Raw genomic sequence first — 23725 nt, 5'->3', positions numbered from 1 at the left:
CAGAGGGACTGATGAAGCCTCATTGAAGTCAACAGCAGACTGTATTAGCAACAGCTTCATGCATGTAGAGCAGCTGGAGAAATAGAAACGGCCACGGTTGTGATAACAGGGATTGTTTGCCTTACGTAATATACAGTAGCCATGTTGTACTTGCGATATCAAGGAGAATCTTTCTGAGATGTAAATGTAGAAACGAATTAATTGTGAAGTGCAGAGAGAGAGAGAGCTGAGGTTCAGGGTAAACTGAGAGTGAGATATAGAAAGAGAGAATGTGAACTGGCAGCGCTGAGCAGAAGTTTGACATGGAGAGGATGGTTGTATTAGATTCTGCAAGCTTTCAGCTGTTAGTTTTGTCACTCAAACAGATTGCAAAATGAACAGGTTAAATACCAATAAACAAACAAGCTAAACAAAACAAAAAGAGGGGACACTTTTAATGTAATGACTCTAAACTGTTCTGTTTTATATATTCATAATTCTTCTTATCCAGCAGTGTTTTGAAAGTGCTGATATTTATACCAGGATATTTTCCTGTTTGCATTACTTTTTTGTGTTTTCTGCTTTCCGGTTTGTCTTTATTTTTAACAATTTGTATTGGCAGAGAACAAATTTTGTCTGAAATGTAAGTCATCCAAAATGAATTGCTCATTTATGAAACTGTTGCACAAAGCAATATCAGAGATTCTTGTATTAAAGGAGATGGCAACCTTCAAATCTATATCACTGAAGGAAGTATAAAGGTAAGTCTGAATCACATGCACGCACCTAAGCCAATAATATATTGGCGCAAGTGTGATTGAATCCATGTTTTACAACAGTCACACATGTACTTTCATTACACTTTTAAATTAATGTATAGTTTCATTTAAGTAGCCAAAATTTAGTGATTTTATAATAATAATAAAAAAAAGTATAAGTTACACACTGTTAGGTTTTTTTTAAAGAGAAGTGATTCCTTGCATTTAGCATTGGACTGGTTATTTTTAAATACTTCCTAAAATGAACATTATGCCATATCATAATGATAATGCTTTGGTCAGGAGCCTAAGAGTAATTAGATTTCAAAACTGTAAATGTCTTGTTATCTTCTTCAATCTCACTTGATCCAGCAGAGCTGCTGTTCTGCGCAGTAGGAGGAATTTACTAAGCATGAAAGTGATAGTACTAGTAGGAAGAGGGAGATCAAGAGACAGAGAGAGAGGAGGATTAGGAAAGAGACTGAAGGGAACAGCAAGAACTCAATAAAGTGTTGCAGATAGACTGACTGACAGGTGGAACACATTAGGACGCTTTACTGACGTACAAGAGGAAAGAGAGCAAGTGAGACGTCTGGGAAGGGGCAGCATACCTCACTGTTGTAGTACATGGCTATCTGGGATGGAAACATGCAGAGGAATTTTGGAGGGAAAAGGGGAGAGCGAGGGAGAGAGAGAGAGGGGGTAGAGAGCAGGGGAAGGTGGTATGAGTGAGGGCCGTCAGACTCATTGAGGATCAAGAGAGAGAGAGAGCACAGATATAAAAATACTCAGTAGCAACTGACACTCACACTCGCACGGTGACATCTGATTAACTGCTTGTCGATCTCAGTTGTATGTTGATAACGAGCAACGGACAGTTTGACTCAGAGCTCAGTCCTGCACAGATGGGAAAGAGACAGTGAGAGAGAAACTGACCGTTTCCAAGACGTCCTGAAAGACCTGCAGCTTTGGACAATGACTGTGAGTCAAATACTACTCTTATGGAAAATTCTCCATTTCATAACAACACACATTAACAAGTACCTAATTCACTGTAAAAAAAAACAAAAAAAAACAAAAAAAAAAAGTTGAGCCAACTTAAAATTTTAAGGCAACCAGCTTCAGCAGATTTTTGAGTTTTCTCAACTTGTCGTTTTAAGTTTATACAACAAAAATTAGAGAATCTCCCACAAAAATAAGTTGAGCAAACTCAAAAATCTGCTGAAGCTGGTAAAAAAAATTTTTTTAAGTTCGCTCAACTTTTTTTAGTTGTTACCAGAAATGAATAAATAATATAAAAAATATGTAAGACTAACACACATAAATATATGTAGGATTTAACAGGATAAAACCTGAAATGCCATTCACAAAACACCACATGTACTTGTTAAAATATAACAAATGAAAACATTCATTGCTGATTTCACTAATGCTGTGTGAATGAATGGCAGATTTACAGAAGTAAACCATGACTGAAAAACATTCCAAGTTTTATCCTGCCAGATCCTTTAAAGCTGTGTTATACACCTGTGGTTAATATGAAGCGTTCCAGCCGTTCTCTGCAGCACATACTGCACATATCCTATTGCATGTCACTGATAACTCATTCAAAATAATTTTGATCGAAAAGGTCGCACTGCAATTCAGCGGTAAAGGATGGTTGAGTTTCACACTATGTCTGTACAATACTTATCAAATGTTTCTGATTTAGATTTTTAATGTTTTGCTCAAAAAGGATGCATTTATTTGATCAAAAATGCAAAAACAGTAATACTGTGAATTATTATTACAACTTAAAAAAAAGTTGTATTGTATTTAAAATATATATATTAAAAAATGTATGGCAAAGGTTAATTTTCTGCAGTCATTACTGAAGTCTTCAGTGTCATGATCTTTTGGAAATTACTATAAATGCTGATTTGGTGCTGAAGAAACATTTCTTCTATTATCAATGTTGCAGACAGTTTTGCTGCTTAGTATTTTTGTGGAAACCATTGATACAGATTCAAAATGTGGGTTAAGTGAGTAAAAGGTAATTAAATAAGGACACATTAAACTGATTAAAAGACCTTAAGAATGCTATTTAAGATTTTTATTTCAAATAAATTCTGTTCTTTTGAAATTTCTATTTATCAAAGAATCCTAAGAAGAAAAAAAAAAGAATAAGAACCATTATTATTAATTGACCATCAGTAATAACCGGTAATAACTGAGCACTTATAATAACAATTTCTAAAGAATTATGTGAAATTGAAGGCTGGAGAGATGGCTGCTAGAAATTCAGCTTTGAATCACAGGAATAAAATACATTTTAAAAATTCAAATAGAAAACAGTTATTTTATTTAAAAATGTAATAATATTTCACAGTATTGCTGGTGAGCTTAAGAGACTAAAATCAGATAGATAGATAGATAGATAGATAGACAGACAGACAGACAGACAGACAGACAGACAGATAGATAGATAGACAGATCAGCAAAACAAAGAGGACATTTTTAAAATCCAGTTTTAAAATCAACATTAGTCTTACTGTACATTGCAGACATGAAGGTTACATGGAAAATGTAACAAGCTAGAGCCTGCACGTCCACTAGTCCTGGCACCTTATCAAAGGCCACTGCCAGAGACGTCTATCAGTAAGATAAAGGCTGCTCTCAGTGCACTCCACCAGGCCTACATCACAGACTTATAAAGTCGTAACTGAATACCACAATTACATGTTCTTTGATGGTTCTGGAAGCGCATGGTGTTAGTGAAGGTTACAGACTGATATAGTAAAAACATGAACACAGACGCACATATGCCTGGTGTGACGCAAACTTCTAGGAACTTTAATCAACAAATGTCCCTTATAAACGTATAGGGTGTAATGTAAACATGAGCTGCTTGCTTTTTGTTATGTAAAACCCACTTGTAATATACACCCAAGCTATTTCAGGGCCGTCGAGGTGTTAATGGGCTTATGGTATTGTTTGACCATTCTCTGTCTGACATAAAGGTGAAGGCTGGTGAAAGAACTGACAGATGGGAAGTTAGCTATTATTATTACACAACTCTCTGGAATACATGGATGCCATTTAATTGTACACTTATGGATTTTTTGTCTAATTGACCATTGTCTCAAGCAACCAAATTTGTCTTTTCTTTAATTTCATGCCCATGTTTATTTGGTAAGCAATGTACAGTCAGCCAATTACTATTACAAAATATATACCATACTGGTTATCTGTTAATATTATAGAGACCATAGTAGGTCAATCTTGGGTATTTCAATGTACTTGTTCAATTACAAATGTACATTTTCTATTTAGAGTACCTTTGCAGTCATGTAATATTCATTTAAACTTAATCTTTAAAAACACTAATGATTTTTAAAAATAATTTTTTAAGTTTTAGTTTTTTTGTTTTGTTTTTTTAATGATTATTATTTAACTTGTTGTTGTTCTGGTTTATTGGGACGAGACTGAAAGTTACATTCATTCTTGTAAATAAAAATGTTATATTTTCTATACAAAATTTATAATAAATGTAATTTATAAATAAAATGTATGCATAAAATGTGTGTGTGTGTATATATATATATATATATATATATATACACACACACTGTATATGTATAATATTAATAAATTAATATCCATATTTATACTGTATGTTATAAAGTTGAGATATATATACATATATAAACACACACATGTATTTATACATATATCAATATATATATATCAATACACACACACACACACATCAATTTATTAATATTATATATATATATATATATATATATATATATAAAACATGAAAATATATATCAGCTTATTTTTAATAACTGTCAACTTTAATTTTTACAAAGATTACATAAAACAAAAGTGGAGGCTTCACACAGCCCACTGATTGAAAATGATGTTGTTTTGTTGTCAGACCGCACCTACAGAACTGGACGAGCTGTGCTACCTCACGGCTCAGTCCATGACATCACTGGTGACATCACAGCACTTCAAGCTCATCAAAAAGCTGGGAGAGGGCTCGTACGGCAAGGTGATGCTGGCGGTGCATCAGAAGAGAGGTCAGTTGATTTGTGCTCACCTGTTTGGTTCATGTTGAGCTCTAGACTAATAGCACTGTGACAAACAAGACAGTATATTTGGTGAAAGCGAAGCACTTCTTACTTTAGCAATCTCTGAACCTCCAGGAACCCCAATGGCTCTGAAGTTCTTCCCCCGCCGCTCCACCACTCTCCAAGCTTTCCTGCGGGAATACAATCTCTCTGTCTCCTATTGCACACACCCTTCTCTAACACGGGCTCTAGGCATCTTCTACTCCACTCCTTCTCACTATGTCTTTGCCCAGGAGGCTGGTCTCTATGGCGACCTGTATGATGTCATCGTGTCAGAGGTCAGTAAAACAGTAGACCTGACTGATTTCAATTTCACAACAATTTACATTCTGTCATCATTTACTCACCCTCAAGTTATTCAGAAGTGATTTAGACCATTAGACAACCTTATAGTGGGTCCTCCTCTGCAGAGACCGGGACAATGGTCCTGGTTGTCCCTCTGGGCTGTAATTGAAATTATGATGACGTTTGCATGCATGACGAATAGAGCTTTTTTCGTAGTGACATCTTTCCAGGGAACAACGTATCTTTGATTATTCAGGCACGGACTTGTTGTCTGGTATCCCTGGTACTCCCTGTTCTCAGTCTCCTGCCAAAAACAACAGCTCCTATCATCAGCCTTGATACATTAATGCTGTTTAATGGGAGTACTTAGTGCACCGCTGAAGAGCAGATTAAATACAGAACACATAGATCTTCCGTCATCTCATCAGTCTTTCCATTTTTTAGAGGCTGTATTAGAATAAATAATATTTCCAAAGCATCAATACATACAACAAATAAATTGAAAGGAAAACACATACGTACATACATAAATGAAAATAAGGAAAATAAAATGAAAATAACAACAACAACAATTGAACAAACAGCAATAACAATAATGAAAAAAGAGTAAATAAGGTGAAATAAATTAATAAATAAACAAACATAAGAATTGCAATAAAAGATTAATTTTAAAATGGAAAACTTATATTAATATATAATGAATTACATTACTATATAGGCTAATTATTCTACATAATAATAATAATAATAATAATAAATTAAAATATACAAATAGTAATAATATTGAACAAGGGTAAATAAAGGTGGAATGAATGAATGAATGAATAAATAAATAACAATATTAATTATAATGAGAAAAAAGAAGTGACGAAATAAAGAAATTCAATGACAACAACAACAATAATAATAATAATAATAATAAAATATAAAACAGCAATGGAAATATTATTGGAAAAAGGAAATGGCCAGAAATGGAAATAAACAAATATTCAATATAATAATAATAATAATAATAATAATAATAATAATAATAATAATAATAATTTAAAAGTAATGTTAATAATAATAATTATTATTATTATAAAATAACATAACATTTTATGTATAATGTTACAACAATATTATGTAAAATGTTAATAATAATAATAATAAATTAACAACAACAATAATAATAATAATAAAAATAATACATAATAATTATAAAATAATAATTATGTAATCAGTATATATAAAAAGCAATCTCTTTCTCTTTTTCTGTAGGAGGGGGTGAGTGAGGAGTCTGCACAGCGTGTGATGTCTCAGTTGAGTGGTGCTGTCTCTCATCTCCATTCTCTTGGCTTTGTGCACCGTGACATCAAGCCAGAGAACATCTTCTTGTGTGACCGTGCTTATCGCTGGGTCAAACTGGGTGACTTTGGCCTGGCACGAGCACAGGGGACCAAGGTCCGTGCTGTGTGGTACAACTCACCTTTCTGTGTGCCCGAGGTAGAGGGCGCCAAGACAGTCAGCGATGCAGAGGAAGCGGAGGACATCTGGATGTCCGTGGAGCCCAGTTTGGATACTTGGGCTTTGGGGATCCTCATATACTGCCTGCTGACGAGCTGCTTCCCCTGGGAGGAGAGCACCTCTGATGACCCTTCCTACCGCAAGTACAGAGACTGGTTCAACCGAATCCAACAGAGAGAGGAGACACAAGACACTGAGGCTGAAACTGATGTGTCCCCGCAGTTTGACTCTTTAAGCTCATTCGTCCTCACCTTGCTGAGAAAGCTGCTGAACCCGCTGCCCCAGCTTCGCCCCGGGCCTGATGAGATCCTGTCTTACCTAGGGGGACCTTGGTTACTGAAGACAGAGAAAGAGGAGATGAGGAGAGAGCAGGAGGCACAAGTGGAGGCAAAGAAGATGCATGAGAGAGGAGGGGTGGAAGGGGAAAAAGAGATGATGGGACGGAGGGAGAGATAAATTTCATACACGACAACAATATCATAAACAGATGTACTTTATTTTGAAGATTTTATATAATGTTTATATTTTTGAATATTAGTTTTTTATATCAATAAAATAGTTTTATTATAAAACTGGAGAAACTTGGACACTTGGGACAGTGGTTTCCAAAAAGAGTTTGGGCAATTGTACAAGTATTAATGTAATTGCATTTAAAAAAATGACATATAATTATAATTATAGATTTTAGATATAATTTGGTCACATATAATATATAATATATTTTATATATTAAATTATATTTAGAATTACATAAATACACTACCATTCAAATGTTTGGGGTTGATTTTTAAAGTTTTTGGAAGAAGTTTCTTATGCTCACCAAGGCTGCATTTATTTGATCAAAAACAGCAATATTGTTACATGAAACATTATTGCAATTAATGAATTTTCAGCCATCTTCAGTGTCACATGATCCTTCAGAAATCATTCTAATATGCTGATTTGGTGCTCACACATTTACTATTATTATCAATGTTGAAATCAGTTGCTGCTTGTGGAAACACGGTTAAGTAAACCATTTTTCATACAAGAATGGTTTAGCCACAATAATTCAGTGTTTCTCATATTGAACTGGTAATACTAAAACCAACAATACTGCAATTACCAACAGACTTCTCAGGTGCAATGTATAAGTATTCACTCAACATGTAGAGAGGAAAATAGGTAGGTGTAGATTAATCATGCTCATCATATGTGGGTGGAATATAAACACGGTTTCTACCTCAAACCAGTTGTTTTGATGTACATAGCAATACATGTTTGAATAAACTTGTTTTGGTGACTCATTTACTCTCTTCAATCTATTATATAATATGCACTTCTCAAGTTGCACTTATAAGTTGATATCCACATATGCGTACGTCAGTATTTGTTGATAAACTATACCGACCTTATCATGCATTATAACACTTCAGATAATTCGACCAGAGCAGATACATTGACAGGCTGGTTCAAATGCAGCTCCACTCTAAATAGGACAAGAGAAGTGTGAAATGTTAAACAAACACAGGTATAGTGGGACGGGTGTCAGGTTAGTGTTGTTCTGGGATTGACTGGATCAGTTCAGATATGTGTAGCCGACTCCAACTTTCCAGCTGTCCACACTGTTGCACCATCAAGACCACCCTGTGTTTTCTGTAACCAGTGCTTACTTAAAAATTGCAGTATATTACAAAATATATGTAGATAGTAATGTAATCTCTCTATTTTAGGTATAATCTTATTAGTTTTGTTTACTTTTAGATTACTTTCTACCTAGTTTATAACATTGATTTGAATTGGCTATGTTTTATTTAAGTTAATAAAAGTTGATAATTAAATCTTTAAAAATGTTAAATTAAATAAATAATAAAAAAATTAAAACAATAAAAATAAAAACTTTTTTAAATTTGTTTACCTGCATTTCATGTGACATGAATCAAATTCACAAAACTGTAAACATGAAAAACTGTTAAATTATTGACATTAATTAAATTAAATTAAATTCAGGAGGTACTTCATGTAATTATATAATGTCAAAAAGGTTCAGCTGACAAAAAAAAAATAGAATAAAATGGAATGGAATGAATTTGTCTATTTTCATTTTTTTGAAAGAAAGAAGATTCAGTTCAATTCTGTGTAATTATGTGCACTTCCAAAAAAGCTGGAAGACTTCAAACACAGCAATAGGTGTTTTTAGAAAGAAAATTAAAAGATTATGGAGAAATGATAAATTGTGAAGAATTTACTGTCATTGTGTGAATAATCATGTAATCAATAAAACAAGTAACAGTAAGTATTTTAAATGTATTATAATCAGATTACAAGAGTTTCATTTTAGAATCTGACAATAATCTTACTACTCAGTATTGTCTGCAACCTACATTTCATGCATTTAATTTTATTTTCTAACATTGTTCAGTGTTTCATTTAGTCTTCCTCTGACCCCCTCCATGAATCCTAAAGATCCGTTCTATCAGCTCTGGCCTTCACTATGGGGCCTATGTGAGCCCTTCTGCAGATGGTTTTATAAATAGCCTCAGGTCCATCTATTTAGACTGTCGAACACATCAGCACCTTTCTGTGTGCCCTCTTTGCACCCTGTTTCTCTCTCCCTGTTCATGTTCTATGTCATCTTGACTTTCCCTCACACCACCTCTTCATCTCTCTGATGAAACATTGTGATCTGTTCTTCTCCGGTTCGGTACAGGACATTCATTTCGCATACAGGTCAAAGTCAACAGGTCATATTATGTTTTCCCTCATGGATGCATTTAATATAGTCCACATTCTCCCCTAGTTGATGATATTGAGGTACTCTAATAGTAGATGACAAGGTTCAAGAATATTATGTTTCACCAATCAGTGTCACTTCATGCCATCAGCTTTCTGGAAATCTGCTTCCCAACACAGTTCAGAAATACAGAATATAGTGTTCTGTATAGTGAATATCAATGTTCGGAGCTAGAGAGGAGCTTCAGTGGTGACATGGCCAATAAAACAGACAACGCTTTAGAGTGAGAAAGGGACCAGACATCGTTCTCTCTTAACCAGAGTTGACCATTTTTCATGACTCAAGGAATAAAAACTACTGGCGATACAACAAAGTTGAGCTCAATTTTATACAAATGAGCAGCAATTAGTCAGCAGCAACCAATAGGAGTGCAGCTCTGCAACCAGATAAAGTTATTCCTGCTTCTTTATGTACACTTCCTAGTTGGGAAAATAGGCCAGTGTTGTTATTGTAAACCAAAGCTAAAACAATTACAAGACATTTTCATTTATTGATATAAAGCTGAAATAAAAAAAAAAAAAAAAAAAATGTATCTTAAAAATAAACTTTCAAATTACAAATGCTGAAATATATTTACTGAAAATATGTTTAAGTTGAAGTACTACATTACTTAAACTAAACATAAATAAAATCAATTAAAGCAAAATAGAAATATAAAAATAACAATAAAAATCACAAAAACAAATAATTGCTAAGACAATCTAAAATTAAAATGAAAACTGATAGTACAAAAAGAAAATGAATTCAAAATATGAATAGTATATAAACAAAACTAAAATAGTATTGGCTTAGGCCAGGGTTCCTCAATTAGTTTTCACAGAGGGCCGAATTCTGTCAACAATACCAAGCCAAGGGCCACTGACCCCCTCTCTCTCTCTCTCTCTCTCTCTCTCTATTCTTATTATTACAACTATTATATTACTGTTGCTTTTGTTAAGATTTTTTCCCCCAATAATCTGTTTTATTCAAATAATTATGAACATTTTTGCATTTAGATACAGAAGAACTTAGCCTGTTGAATATTAAAAACAAATGAACAAACAAAAAATCTGGATCTCCATTTCTACCATGCAAATCAACTGTTCCTGCTTATCACCAGACTGGATCTCTTCGCTCCACTTTCCCTAATTGCAGATTCAATTATTAGATCTGTCAGCATTAATATTTTTACACTTAGATTTAAAAAAAAAAAAAAAAAAAAACTGGGGATCAAACTGTAACACCGTGTGTCCCAACCAGACGTGACGCGATAAAAAGTATCTTTTCCATGAAATTGTTGTCTTAACCACCCGCGACAGCGACACGTGACAATAAGCAACACGGAATTCTATTTTAGAAATGTTTTCTTTTCTTTTCTTTTCTTTCTGCGACGTCGCGGCAGGAACAACATACAAAATATGACAGTGATAATCTCAGGTAATGATTATGTGCTTTATTCAATGTTAAAAGTGTCTAATGTGAGTTTGAATATTATTTTGCGCGAGGTTTATAGCCACAGTGAAAGCAACAATAGATATTTTACCTCAGATCTTGAAAATAAATTAAAGCAAACTTACGTTAAAACTGTGAACTCACTGCGAAACAACTTCCATAACAAAGATGGTATTAGTCACTCACTCACTCACTCAAAACTGTTCAGTCCATTTACTTTTGAATCATCTATTTTCCGTGTCCATTTTTCTTTGCTTCACATTTGCCATGTTTTTGCTGTCACATAGGCTAGTATCTACACTGGACGCGAAAAAGCACTGCATATCATTTGAACTTTGTGTCAGTACATAATAAATAGAACAAGTCATCAGTTTACTGTCGGGGATTTGTCGCGTAGCGCTGCGCCGCATCCAGTGTAGACAGCATCACTGATTATAATAAGTTCTATTGTATTTTGTTGCGTCGCGCCGCGCCGCTCGCGTGCGGTGTAGACGCGATGTAAGTTAATGTCGCTTTCTGATGCTGCGTTTGAATTTTCATGCCATATTATTTGAAATTAGCGCGGGCCAAACATATTTCTCTCTGGCCCGCGGGCCGCCTATTGAGGAACCCTGGTTTAGGCCAACATCATTATTTTGTTAAATGTGGTCTAAAATAGTTTTCATTGTTTAGCGCTGGTTTAGTGTTGGTCTAACATAGTCAAGTCGGTTAAGTGAGAGACAAAGGCTTAAAAAAGGTTTTTCGTTCCCACCTCGTTTTAAATTTAATGCAATTTAAAATGCATTCAGTTGTTACAGTTTTTCATTTGGCCCAATTTTCCAAACCATTCATATAGTTCTCAAAACAAAGACATGTTTCTCAAAACCTTTAACACATTTCACCTGTTTACACACACGTTCCAATTTGCTCAATGTTTTCTGCAAAACTCTACACAAAAACGGCAGCATTTTGCACAGGTTTAACCATGTTCTCATTCAGAAAACACAAACACACAATATAATTAACTCAAGTATCAAAAAATAAACTCAAACAGCGCACATTTATCCATGTGTGAACATTCAGTAGCAAAACTGATGACACACAGGTCAGAAAGTGTTAAGTGTTTTGGAAAATGAATCCTGGCAGTGGGAGACAAAGAGGAATAGGAGGAGAAAAGAAAAATGAAGGGGATGAGGTCAAAGGTCATTTGTTCCTGATGAAATACAAAGCACTATAGTTGACCATGTTCTTCTGCATGCACTGACCATGAGGGAAGATGGCCTACAGGCTCATCTACAAGGTCTCAATACTACTGACACATACAATATAATTACAGTACATAGCAGCAGTACTTCAGATGAGACAACTTTCATTATTCTATGTACAGTACATATTGTAGCACATGTTGTACACCCTCAAACTCATTACTGTTGAATTGATTTGTAGCCAAGTAGTCCTTACATCTACTCTATTTTTGCAGAACTGAGAGTTGTCTGTCTAGGGGAGGCAGATAAGTCTTTTTTCAGAAGACTAAGAAACTGCTATAACAAATAAGGATACTACCAATACTGTAATTGGCTGAGGATGCTGAATTAATTAATTTATTTATTTACAGTAAATGACATTATATTCCAGTGTGTGTTTACTGTATATTCAGTTGTTTGGTCTTCGAACTTTTCTCTTCTAGTGCTTTTCATCTACTAGAAGATCTCTTTACAGAAGTGTAATGAAAGTAAACTTTTCTTAAAGTTTATTTTTGAATTTTACTGTATCTGCACCCCTTTATTTATGCCGTATACTGTAACAGTCATTGACTAGCAAAAGGATTCCTGTTTCCCAAAATGATGTTTTTGTAACAGTGTTTTGAATAGATCTCACTAGTGTTCTCTAGACAGGAAAGTAGTCTGAGTATTTGACAGGTTTGTGTATCATCTGAGGCCAAAGTTTGAGTCTGACAAAAGAGAACAGGTTTTTGACTAAACTATTTGATTTTGACCTGGAAGTTTGAAGTTTGCACAAGTTGGTGTGTAGTTTTGAGATTGTGTCTATAGTTGTGAGAAAATGGTGAATTGTTTCATGAATTGTGTGTTAGCAATCGAGAAAAACTGTAATTTAATTCTGAATGATGCATAATCTTTGATGATTTTAGTTTTTGTTTTTTAAATAAACATGTACCTGGGCACAACCTACAAACACAAGACCTGTTTATAGGTCTTAGTTTGATATGGCATGTGTATAAAAAAAAATACTCTTAATAGTTTTATTACTAGCTTCATTCATTTTGCAGCTAGTAAAACTGAATCTCAGACATGAGACAAATGTGCACAATGTCATAAACAGAGATTTGATGGCCAGTGAGTTCCAGTGGACAGGGATAGACTCCGCAGGGGACAGCTGGATGGAAGGACACAACAACTGATGAGTGGTGGTAGACACAGATAGAGCGCAATGGATCATGAAAATGACAGGAGAAGAGCTGGACGGTAAGAGCAGAGCCAAGGACAGTAACGCGTTCAGCAGAACCTGTTACAAACCTCAGCAGAATGCAGGGATAATGATTACATCGCACAAACATATCAATCTTGATCAATAGCAGTCAACATATGAAACTGATCGTATGCATTTACAGCAGCAAAGACTGATTACTTTTAACAAAATCAGCAGATTCGCAGTCCAATGAAAACAGATGCAAATAAAGCCAAAGCAGAATAAACTACTGAGCATCTACAAGCTAACTGTGTTTTCTTCCTGAAATGAATCTGTGATTTTCAACAAATTGGCTGAGTAAATGATTCAATGACTCACTCAGAATACTTATCACATTTTGCTTAAAGGTGCTGCATGTATTTATTTATTTATATATATATATATATATATATATATATATATTATTATTTTTATATATTTTTTTGTATATATTTTTTATATACATTCCGTGTTGGAATGCCTGTTGTTGTTTTGGTCTGTGTGACCTAAAAAGCATTACCACAGGCATATAAAATGCGGATAAATCAACTCATAATCTTACAGTGTAAGGCTTGTCACCTTCTATTGTCAGTTGCACATGTTTGTGTTGCATGTCCTCACAACCCGCGTTGAGCGTCACGTCTGCGGAGGCGGGAGAAACAATTGTTTGAAATTAGGCCGCATTAGTACCCATTTCAACCACTAGCTGTCATTATTACATAGCCTACTGAACAATGCTCATATTCATGTGATTTGGGCAGTTAAGGAAAACAGCATGCTGGATAAACTGTCATTTCAGCATTTCATGAGGGGAAAAATGACAAATGGTGATGAAAAACACGCGAGTTGGAGAAAACACTGTCCACCAAAAGGTCTATTAAGAAAAAACAGTCTATGTATTATGTACAATGCTCATTATGTAAAGAGGCTGCATGCTGCCTTTTGTCCAATCAATGATACTGACTCTGCAAATATGCAAATGAGACCGTTATCCCGAGGTTTAGGAATATAAAGTGCGAAACGTCATCTTACAAATACCCAGGATTAACGGTTAACTCCAAGAAAATAATAAGCAATGTGAAATGTGAAGCAAGATAACCCAGGATTCTGTTAACCAGGGGTTTTGAATGACCCAGGGTTAACTAAGCCTGAAAAGACTTGTCTCCACCTACTGGCAAACAATGCACCAAAAATAACTATAAAAAATAATATTTACATTTAAAAAACAATATATATGTGTGTGTTTCTATGGAATACAGGTTTGTAGTTATCATCTCAGGAAAAAGAAAAAAGAAATACTTTGCACACTTAATGCAATTTTATGTTAAAGCATCTTAACTGGGAGTCCAAGCATAATAGAAGTACTAGAATGCCACTATGCTAGTATGAACACAGCCCATGATTTGCTACTTCAATTTTCTATTTACAAGAGGCACTGGAGGGTCACTCTAAGCCTGGGTTTGTATAAAGACTTGTTTATACTCGCAACTACTGTAGTATCAAAGATTTGGGATGCCTAAGCATCTCAGTTTACCTCTTACTTACTACTATGAACTTTTTATTATAAACTGTCATTCGATCCAGTTTATAGATGTCAGTGTAAGCAATACTGTGAGACAGAGCCAATTGTAGTATCCAAAAGAGGAAATATAATAATTTATGTTTACAAGAACCCATGAAAATGAGGAGATTGCTCTTTAGTAGAAACTGAAGAGAGTTAAGTTATTTTGGGAGGGGTAAGGAGATACATTCCTGCAATAAACAGGTTAGAATATTATACTGCGTTTACGATCTGGCACACTTATCTATTTGGGGTCAACTCAAGGACCCACCGTGTCTCCCTCATGCCGCCCCACATGGCATAATGAAGCACACTGAATTCCACCGTTTGGTTGTCAGGTTGCTGTGTACATGGGTTTGGACTAGCTCAGCTTTGGCTCTCTCCTGCCATGCCACCATATGTCAAATTGTCATCAGCTCCTCTGGTGCCCAGGTTGTCGACCTAGACTATCGCCTAATAGCACAGTATGGACATTGAGAAATCATGCAGCTGTGTTGAGTCAACTGCATGCTGACTGTCTGACTGGGCCTAAAGGAGGCACCAGATAAGCTACAGGTCAGTACTGCACCATCCTTGTGGCATTGCGGGTTTTCCCCAATTAAAGCTGATTCTGATCCCTGTGGAGGTGGTGGGCCTGGGGGGGGGGGGGGATCAGTATTTGTTTATTTTCAGCAGTGGTAACTTTCCTTACATTTACATGCCAGCCCTAAAACAGAATATCTAATATGGTCTAATATGTTCTCTGTAAAGATTAACCCTGTGACATGAATCTGGCATGTTGTCTTACAAATTAACCTTAGGAGCACTACTCAACAATAGTGAAACTATATTAGGAAAATGTGATTAAAGATTATTTTAATCTGGATCACTTGAGAGACTGTGAAAATTAATTGCTGTGCGCATGTCACCAACATTTTTAATTTATGTTATTCGTGCAAAGTTTGTGGGTGGTTGAGGGTGTCCATCCAAAATTTTAGGATTCATTTGTCTTTTTTTAATTTTTTTATTATTATTATTATGCAAACAAACATACTATTTACAGGTAACAAATCAAATACAAAATAGCCAAGGTCAACAAAACATACATGAGAGCCAACATGATTTGTGTGAGTGAGTGTGTGTGTGTGTGTGTGTGTGTGTGTGTGTGTGTTTGCATAAGTGTGACTGGGTGTTGGGGGTGGAAGTATATAAATAAAAGAAAGTACAACAGACATGACAATAGCAAAAAAACAACAACAACAAAAACACAATAGTAATGATAACAGTAATAATAATAATAATAGTAATAATAGCATTAATAACAAAAATTAGAGGATGGAGGATGAGGAAGGTGATAAGTAATAATAGTAATAGTAGCAGCAATAACGATAATAAACTTATTCATCCGAGACAGGGGGTGGTTGGGGAATCAGGAGGAGGACAAATAGTAATAATAATAATGTTATTAATAGTAATGATGAAATAATAATAGTAACAAAGCTATAAATAGAAAGATATTGTAAGGCTGCCTCTGGGCCCTCCATGCGTAAGGCATAAATTATGCCAAAAACGGATTCATTTGTCAACACACAACCAAATCAAGATTAATTTATATGAAAAGCAAAATGTATAGTAATTTAAATAACATTAAAAAAAAATTAAGATTGTTTTCAGAAAACATAAAATGTATAAAATCCCATTTTACTCCATAAATCTAATACATTTTAGTGTGATTTATGCTTTAAAAAAGGAAGAAAATGGTGTTGAGGTAAAATAAATATTGTTCATTAATTATAATTAGTTAAAGAATTAATTAATTAAAGAAAAGTTTTATTATCTTATGCAATTTTATGCTCATCGTATGTAATTTAATTATTATTATTCCTTTATTTAACCAGGAAATCACATTGAGATATTGCTATTTCTTCTTCCAGTGAGACCTAGTCAAGTTGTATGTAAGTTGTATTAATAATAATAATATTAATAATAAACTTACATTATAATAATATTCCAATTATTTTTTATATTTAATTATATTCTAATTATTCACATTATAATTAATTTTATATAATTTTTATTCCCTAGACCACAGAGTTATGAAAATGTCAAATTTGCTCTTTTCCATACAATGAAAATGCATGTTGATTGTTGGCTGTCAGACACATTCAGAACAGCCAATCGGTGCTCTGTGCTGACCCCTGCTGACAGTTAATAGTAAGAACAGTATTGAATTTTCAAATTAAAACTGCTCCTTAACTGTTCCTTACAAAAGAACGATTTCCATATTCGTGCATGCATATTCGTATTTAAAACACAAAGATCTATATATGACCTAATAATGCAAGGCCGCCTAACAAGGCCCAAGGCAAATTACAAGTGTCCCATTACACTCTCAGTTGTGTCCTCTCCTGACCTAATGCAATGAAAAGAATCAAACTTGTATTATGTGCAAGGGCTATACACATAACTTAAAAATTTGGATAAAAATGGGAAGAGCGAATGACTAATAGAGAGAGAGGGAGAGAGAGGGACAGGCGGAGGGATGATGTGGGGAGGGAAGAGAAAGGGAGGGGAAAAGTAAAAGCCAAAGGATTCTGAAAAACACAAGGAGCAACAGAGGATTGGAAATTCGTAAGTATTATAAAAACCAATTCTTTTGAGAATATTACATCATTACAATCATGATATAACACATCATCTATTCAATGCTTTTAACACGCACATAGTAAAACAGAAGCGAATGTGGGTAGATAAATAATGAGATAAATACGTAAAAATCTGCATTCCTCTTGAAACAACATGCAGCGGGTTAAGAAATGCACACTTTATATGAAAGAGAATGCAGAATGTGAGGGTATGCTGTGTGTTGATGCATATGTGCACTATACAGTTGAGTTGTCAGGTTACGAATATGTAATGGCTCCCTCAGGCAAAACTATGGTCTGAGGAAATGCATAGGGGTACATATGTGTTTATGACAAATGACGAGAATTTTATGCATCTGTGTGTATATGTAAGCATATGTGTGTGTGTGTGTGTGTGTGTGTGAGGTTGCTGAGTCCACAGAGAGGGGTGGGAATGCACATTCTTTAGTGTGAGCTCATGTCTTGGACACCGAGAAATACAGGCTTAGAGGAAAAGACTTGGGGAGCGAGAAGGAAACAGACAAAGCTGGACGGATGGAACAGCTGTAACTGATATCTTTAATGAGCGATTGAGAACAGAGAACTCATGTTCTGTGACATCAATAAATGAGAATCTGCATGAGTCACAGGCAAATGGAAATCTAAATAGGTTTCATCCATCTGCAGTTCTGTTTTCTCATGCAGTGTGTCTTTTATAATTCATTTGTTCTGTCTTTCGAGGATGTCTATAAATGGTTACATTTTGGAAGTGGTGGCTTCCAAAGTCTTGACAACATGACCTGTTAAGGAGGAAATCTGCTCTGTCGGCACACAGATACACTGGGACCGGTCTGATAACTTACAGATTTCCCAAAACAAAATTGTGACCCTCTCTGTGAAATCAAATTAAGAGATTGATTTCGACCATTAATTTCACTATGATTTCAATCTTTGACATGGTCTTACTCAATATTAAAGATATCAAGGTTACAATTTCACTGATTTTTCAGTCCCACTTTATATGAGGTGGCCTTAACTACAATGTACTTACATTTAAATTAATCATTTGATACAATGCACTTATTGTGTATATACATGTTTTTACATTTTACTTATATTTAAAAAAAATACCTGTATGTAGTTACATCTGTAATTAATTTCTGTAATTACATTTATAATTACTCTGTTGACCCATCCCTTAACCCACCCTTAAACCCACCCAGACCACCAAACCTGTCCCTAACCTTACCCGTATCCCACCTCAATAGCAGTAAAAGTGTTTTGCAATACAATAAGTACATTGTACTTATTTGTTGATGTAAGTACATAGTTAAGGCCACCTAATATAAAGTGTGACCGATTTTTCTTTACCTTATGAAGGAGGATTTTATGCAGAAAACAGTAAATCACAAAAAAATTACTTTAGCTGGGCTTTCACAGCCAGGGTCACAATTGCATTCGCAATTGGTCTGAATAGACGAATGACTCTTCAAATAAATTTCAAATAAATACTGTTCTTTTGACTTTCTATTCATCAAAGAATCCTGAAAAAATAGGTTCCACAAAAATAAGCAGCACAACTGTTTTTAGAACTGATAATAAGAAATGTTTCTTGATTGGAATGAGTTCTAAAGGATCATGTGACACTGAAGACTGGAGCAATGATGCTGAAAATCCAGCTTTGGCATCACAGAAATGAATTCCATTTAAGGCATATTAATATAGAAACCAGTTATTTCACAAAATTATAGAGAAAAAAGTTTTATCGCGTAAATACAGCCTTAAGTGTACATAACAGAATTCAAATATATTTAAAAAATCTTACTGACCACACAACTTTGAATGGTAGTGTATTGATTTTATAATTGATCTCACAATAACCTTTATTTTTTATGCTAAAGTGGAAACCGGCTTCCATTCCATCCATTGTAATTTTGAAGACACTGAAAATTATTTCAGGCTTGTTATGATAAACATGCTCTCTCCAGGCCCTGAGCTGTGATCGGACCCCGTGAAGACCCTGAAAGATGGGCAGCTATCCAGTCTCTGTGCTGTTATGCTGTTGTTTCTTTGGTAATTCCATCAAAACATCAAAACAGAAGCCAATTAATTTAATTAATATGAATGAATGATTCTTTTTGAATGCCCAGCCAACAAAACTTTTCTGCTATTTTTTCTCACAGTACTTGTTACTGTCCGGGCACAGCAAACTGGTAATTCACTTTTTGTTCACTAATTCAACTGTTTTGTTAAAAGATTGTGTGAAAACTTGTGTGTGTGTGTGTGTTTGTATAAGGGAGAACAGGCCCATGGGGAAGTTGTCACAATAATTATATATCAGTAACTATAAAGGAGTCAGAAGATCAATTAAACATTAACATATAGATATTTTCATGAGTGCCAAGGACGAGATGTGTGTTTTATCATAATTTTTAAAATAATGTCATTTTTTAATCATTTTAGGATGTTACCTTTTCCATTTATGCTGTTTTTATTTTTACCAAAAGGCTATGAAATAGTTTATATTAGTCTGTACATACACATCAGTGATTCTTAACTAGTGGTTTTAGTGTGATTTCTACACTGTAAAAAAAACTGTAAAAAACCGGCAGCTGTGGTTGCCGGAATTCTACCGTAAAAAATACGGTAACAACATTTTAGGTTTTACAGTTTTAACATAAATTTATTTACATGTAATATTTACAGTTAAATACCATAATTTCATTAACTGATATAATGTTAATATACCAACCTATAAAAGTACTGAAATCTGTTTTGTACCTTTGAAATACACTCATAACCACCAGATGCAGGTGGTGATGAGAAAGTCACATGATGAACCAAAGCCCATCACAAGCAGCTTTTAAATAATAACATATATAGAAGGTGCAGTTGTCACGGTGCACACAGCAGGGAGGAACGAGGAACACGGACACGAGGATGAACTTCAAAATAATAGTCTTTAATGATGACATCAGGACAGGGCAAGACAAGGCAAGGTTCACACAGACAGGAACACCGGGGAATAACGAGTAGACCAGCCGAAAACTAACTAAACAGGCAGGAACTAAATACACATGACAATCACTGATAAATAGACACACCTGAACTAAATAAACTAATAACCACACAGAACAAGGACAGGAACATGACCAAATAAGGAAACAAGAGGCGGGAACACATGACACACACGACAGAGGACTGACAGCAGTGTCATTCACACAAGCACTAAACACCATCATGGTGAAACTCATTAAACTGAAATATGGAATAAACATTAATTTAATAACATTAGATGTAACATACAACCCTAATAAACATAACTGATAAGAAAAAACTAAGAAGAAACATAGTTATTTCAAAGAAAAAACATCAAATTCAAACAAAATTTGAAATGCAACACAGGGAATTCTGGGAACGTCAGTTTACGGTTTTTCCCTGTAAATTTTACAGGAACTTACCGTTAACCATTTAACAGGTTTTTACTGTAGTATTTTCACAGTTTTTTAACGTTAAAATCACAGTCATTTTTTACAGTGTAGATTTCTAAAAATTAATAAAGTATTTGAAAAATCAAGGAAACACTTGTAATGAATATAAAATTTCTAGTTATGTCAAGTTGTAAATATTTTATTGGGTTGAAATTGCAATTTGTAAATATAAAATCATTTTAAAAGTCCTGTAAATGACTAGAAGATGAACAAATGACTAGAAAATTCATCTGTAATAAAAAGCGTAAATGTGAACATTTAGTTACTGAAAATTCTGGAATTGTGGAATTTATTTAAATTATTTTATTTAATCATTTTAGTCAAATATTATTGTTACAAATATAATTTTAAATATTTATTTCCTTTAACAGAATTTTTTTTTTTTTTTTAAAAAGAAAAAAGAAAAGAAAAAAGTGAAGAGCAAAAGTATCAGAAATATCTTTGGGGGCCTTCAAATACTGGGGGCCATCAGTCAGACAGGATGATTAAAATAGTAGAAAATGTCGCTCTTGTGTATAGAGAATGTATTTCATTACTTATTTTAATTACAAATAGTATTTCAAAAAATTATTTCCAAAAAAAGTCCTTGTTGTTTCAACTTCCCCCTATATGCCCTGTGAATGAACTTTATCTTTTTGCCATAAAGGCAGAATGTTCAATAGCAGAGACTTTAAGTTATGTGTCTCTATACAGACACTGACTTTCAAAAATAAACCCACCCTAAAAAAAAATTACTGGAGTAAAAAGCGTGACAACTAGCCCCGGTCTCCTCTACATGTTTTTAGTTTGCTGTGTTTTTCTTTTTCTTGCCAGAAATCCATGACACTGATGCCACTGCTTTGCCACCGCCAGGTGAGTTTGGATATACAGTGTATGTGAGTACACCATTTGTACCAACAGTAAGACGATAACAGTCTTGTCTCTGTCCCACAGACTGCAGAGAGGAAACATACCCCTGCACCAGGATGTACTCTGTTCATCGACCGATAAAGAGATGCATCCATTCACTCTGTCTCTACAGGTGGCTAAATCACAGACAAACACACATCGTCATTTCAAGCTGCTTTCTCTTTCTTGTTGACATTCTCTTCTGCTGAACCTAAACAAAGAGATTTGTATTTGATATGGTGCACGTGAAATAAACAACATCTGTTTTCTGCAGTCTTCCAAGAGTCTATGTGATCAACAAAGAAATCTGTGTGAGAACCGTGTGTCAGCAAGATGAGCTCCTGATGGGTGAGACTCTCAATATCTCAGTAACAAACTACAGAACATGTGACATGTGATGTGTGGGTGGAACCTTATGTTTTTTTTAATGGGCCGCATTGTTATATATGTATAAATTTTGTTATCATATATTATGAATTCCACTCATAATGGTAGTTCAGATTTCTTTCACTGTAATTTAGTTTTCCATGAACATTTCTACCTTCCATCTTTATTCTGACAGTTTTTGCTACTTAACATTTAAGATCATTTTAATCAGTCTTAATCAATACTTTCATCTTGTATTGCAGTGAAAATATCTAAACATTAACCTTACCTTAATCTAAACCTTAAATTCAGTTTACATGAAGAGCAAACTTAAAATTAAGTATCCCTACTATGACTAATATTCAAAAGATTATTTTCAGAGCATGTATCTTAAATGCATAAAATTCTATCCATCTCCATTTTTAAATACATCTAACACATTTTACTGAGAATAATACTTGAAACAAGAAAAAACAAAATAATTTAAGATAATAATTTGATAACGAACAATTCTATAATAATTAATAATAGTATCTTCATAATTCAATATAGATTCATAATATCTTACGCTACTGTTGGCAGTCAGGAAGTTTTTTAAATGTTTTTGAAAGAAGTCTTGTGCTCAGCAACGTTGCATTTATTTGACCAAAAATAAATGAATACAAACCTACAACCTTAAGGTGGTGAGTACTCTCTTTTTTTCAGCTGAACTCTGTAGAGAGAAATCGGGTTGGCCAAAACGCCAAAAGAGGACAACTAGCAGTCGCTGTCGCCGTGCCTACCAAAAAACCTGGGCAAACAGGGCCTAAAGTCAGATGGATGGCAAAGGCAGAGAGAAAAAGAAGAGATTTCTGGTTTCAACAAATACCACTATAAATCAGAATGTTGAATCTTAAAATGTAAACTTGTTACATTCCTAAAACAAACCGAAGCTGTGGTCCAGTGACCTTCACAAACATTACTGTTCAGTAATCACTTTTTAATATTTTAACGCTTGTGCTTGAATAAGCTTGATTGAATGTCTCAGTGTTTTTAAAGACTGTATTTTAATACGATCACAAAGGGCATGACAATGTACAGCTCTGGTGCTGAATGTTAAAGTAGCCCACTCTATAACCACTACTTGCTTCATATTCTTCTATTATACTGTATGTTCACACCAACCACTGTAAGTAAAAGACAAAATCCACAATAGCAAATAAAAATGTTTATATTTTCACTCTCAAAGATCAGTCTTTCATGGGTCTTATTGAAGTATTGTGCCATTATATTTAAACTGACTGACTAATTTGCTTTGGACTATAATGTTTTATATGTCAGGATGTCCTGTTCTTATAGAAAACTACTAGAAGAGATTCATACCAGAATAGCTTTATATGCAATAAAGCATAAGTGTGTTCAGTGGTTAAATATTTATTCATCTTTAACACAACAAAAAGGTACATTTACATGTAGTATCATGGAATCATACATAGATCAAACTGTAGGGGGCGACAGATATAATAAAAAGACAGCAGCAGC

General features: G+C 34.3%; 2 protein-coding genes across 3 annotated transcripts; both read left to right on the top strand.

The window, feature by feature from the left end:
* The first annotated feature begins 1479 nt into the window (after positions 1 to 1479).
* On the top strand, positions 1480 to 8482 carry sbk3 (SH3 domain binding kinase family, member 3). 2 transcript variants are annotated; one of them, XM_058745740.1, is made up of 4 exons: positions 1480 to 1718; positions 4660 to 4804; positions 4931 to 5133; positions 6401 to 8479. In XM_058745740.1, exons 1-4 carry the CDS (start codon positions 1713 to 1715, stop codon positions 7100 to 7102), a joined length of 1056 nt encoding a protein of 351 aa, XP_058601723.1. In that variant the 5' UTR covers positions 1480 to 1712; the 3' UTR covers positions 7103 to 8479. The 2 variants fall into 2 exon arrangements, with proteins under 2 accessions (XP_058601723.1, XP_058601722.1); XM_058745739.1 differs by lacking the exon at positions 1480 to 1718 and having other exon boundaries at positions 4490 to 4804; positions 6401 to 8482.
* Positions 8483 to 17396: 8914 nt separating this feature from the next.
* Positions 17397 to 23431, top strand: mfap5 (microfibril associated protein 5). Its single transcript, XM_058747011.1, has 7 exons — positions 17397 to 17466; positions 19448 to 19532; positions 19643 to 19672; positions 21764 to 21802; positions 21884 to 21971; positions 22113 to 22186; positions 22910 to 23431. Exons 2-7 carry the CDS (start codon positions 19487 to 19489, stop codon positions 23011 to 23013), a joined length of 381 nt encoding a protein of 126 aa, XP_058602994.1. The 5' UTR covers positions 17397 to 17466; positions 19448 to 19486; the 3' UTR covers positions 23014 to 23431.
* Positions 23432 to 23725: the final 294 nt, after the last annotated feature.

This window comes from Onychostoma macrolepis, chromosome 16 (assembly GCF_012432095.1).
Source record: "Onychostoma macrolepis isolate SWU-2019 chromosome 16, ASM1243209v1, whole genome shotgun sequence".
Classification (NCBI taxonomy): Eukaryota; Metazoa; Chordata; class Actinopteri; order Cypriniformes; family Cyprinidae; genus Onychostoma; species Onychostoma macrolepis.
Note: the sequence above shows the minus strand (reverse complement) of the source record. Positions and strands in the feature narration are given on the sequence as shown.

Excerpts from the sequence above, each read along its gene's own strand:
- sbk3 (XM_058745739.1), top strand. The coding sequence starts at position 4,639 with ATGATGTTGTTTTGTTGTCAGACCGCACCTACAGAACTGGACGAGCTG. Across the intron at positions 4,805-4,930 it reads GGCGGTGCATCAGAAGAGAG|GAACCCCAATGGCTCTGAAG; the intron begins GTCAGTTGATTT and ends CTGAACCTCCAG. Across the intron at positions 5,134-6,400 it reads ATGATGTCATCGTGTCAGAG|GAGGGGGTGAGTGAGGAGTC; the intron begins GTCAGTAAAACA and ends CTTTTTCTGTAG.
- mfap5 (XM_058747011.1), top strand. The coding sequence starts at position 19,487 with ATGGGCAGCTATCCAGTCTCTGTGCTGTTATGCTGTTGTTTCTTTG. Across the intron at positions 21,972-22,112 it reads CATTCACTCTGTCTCTACAG|TCTTCCAAGAGTCTATGTGA; the intron begins GTGGCTAAATCA and ends TGTTTTCTGCAG. Across the intron at positions 22,187-22,909 it reads GCAAGATGAGCTCCTGATGG|CTGAACTCTGTAGAGAGAAA; the intron begins GTGAGACTCTCA and ends TCTTTTTTTCAG.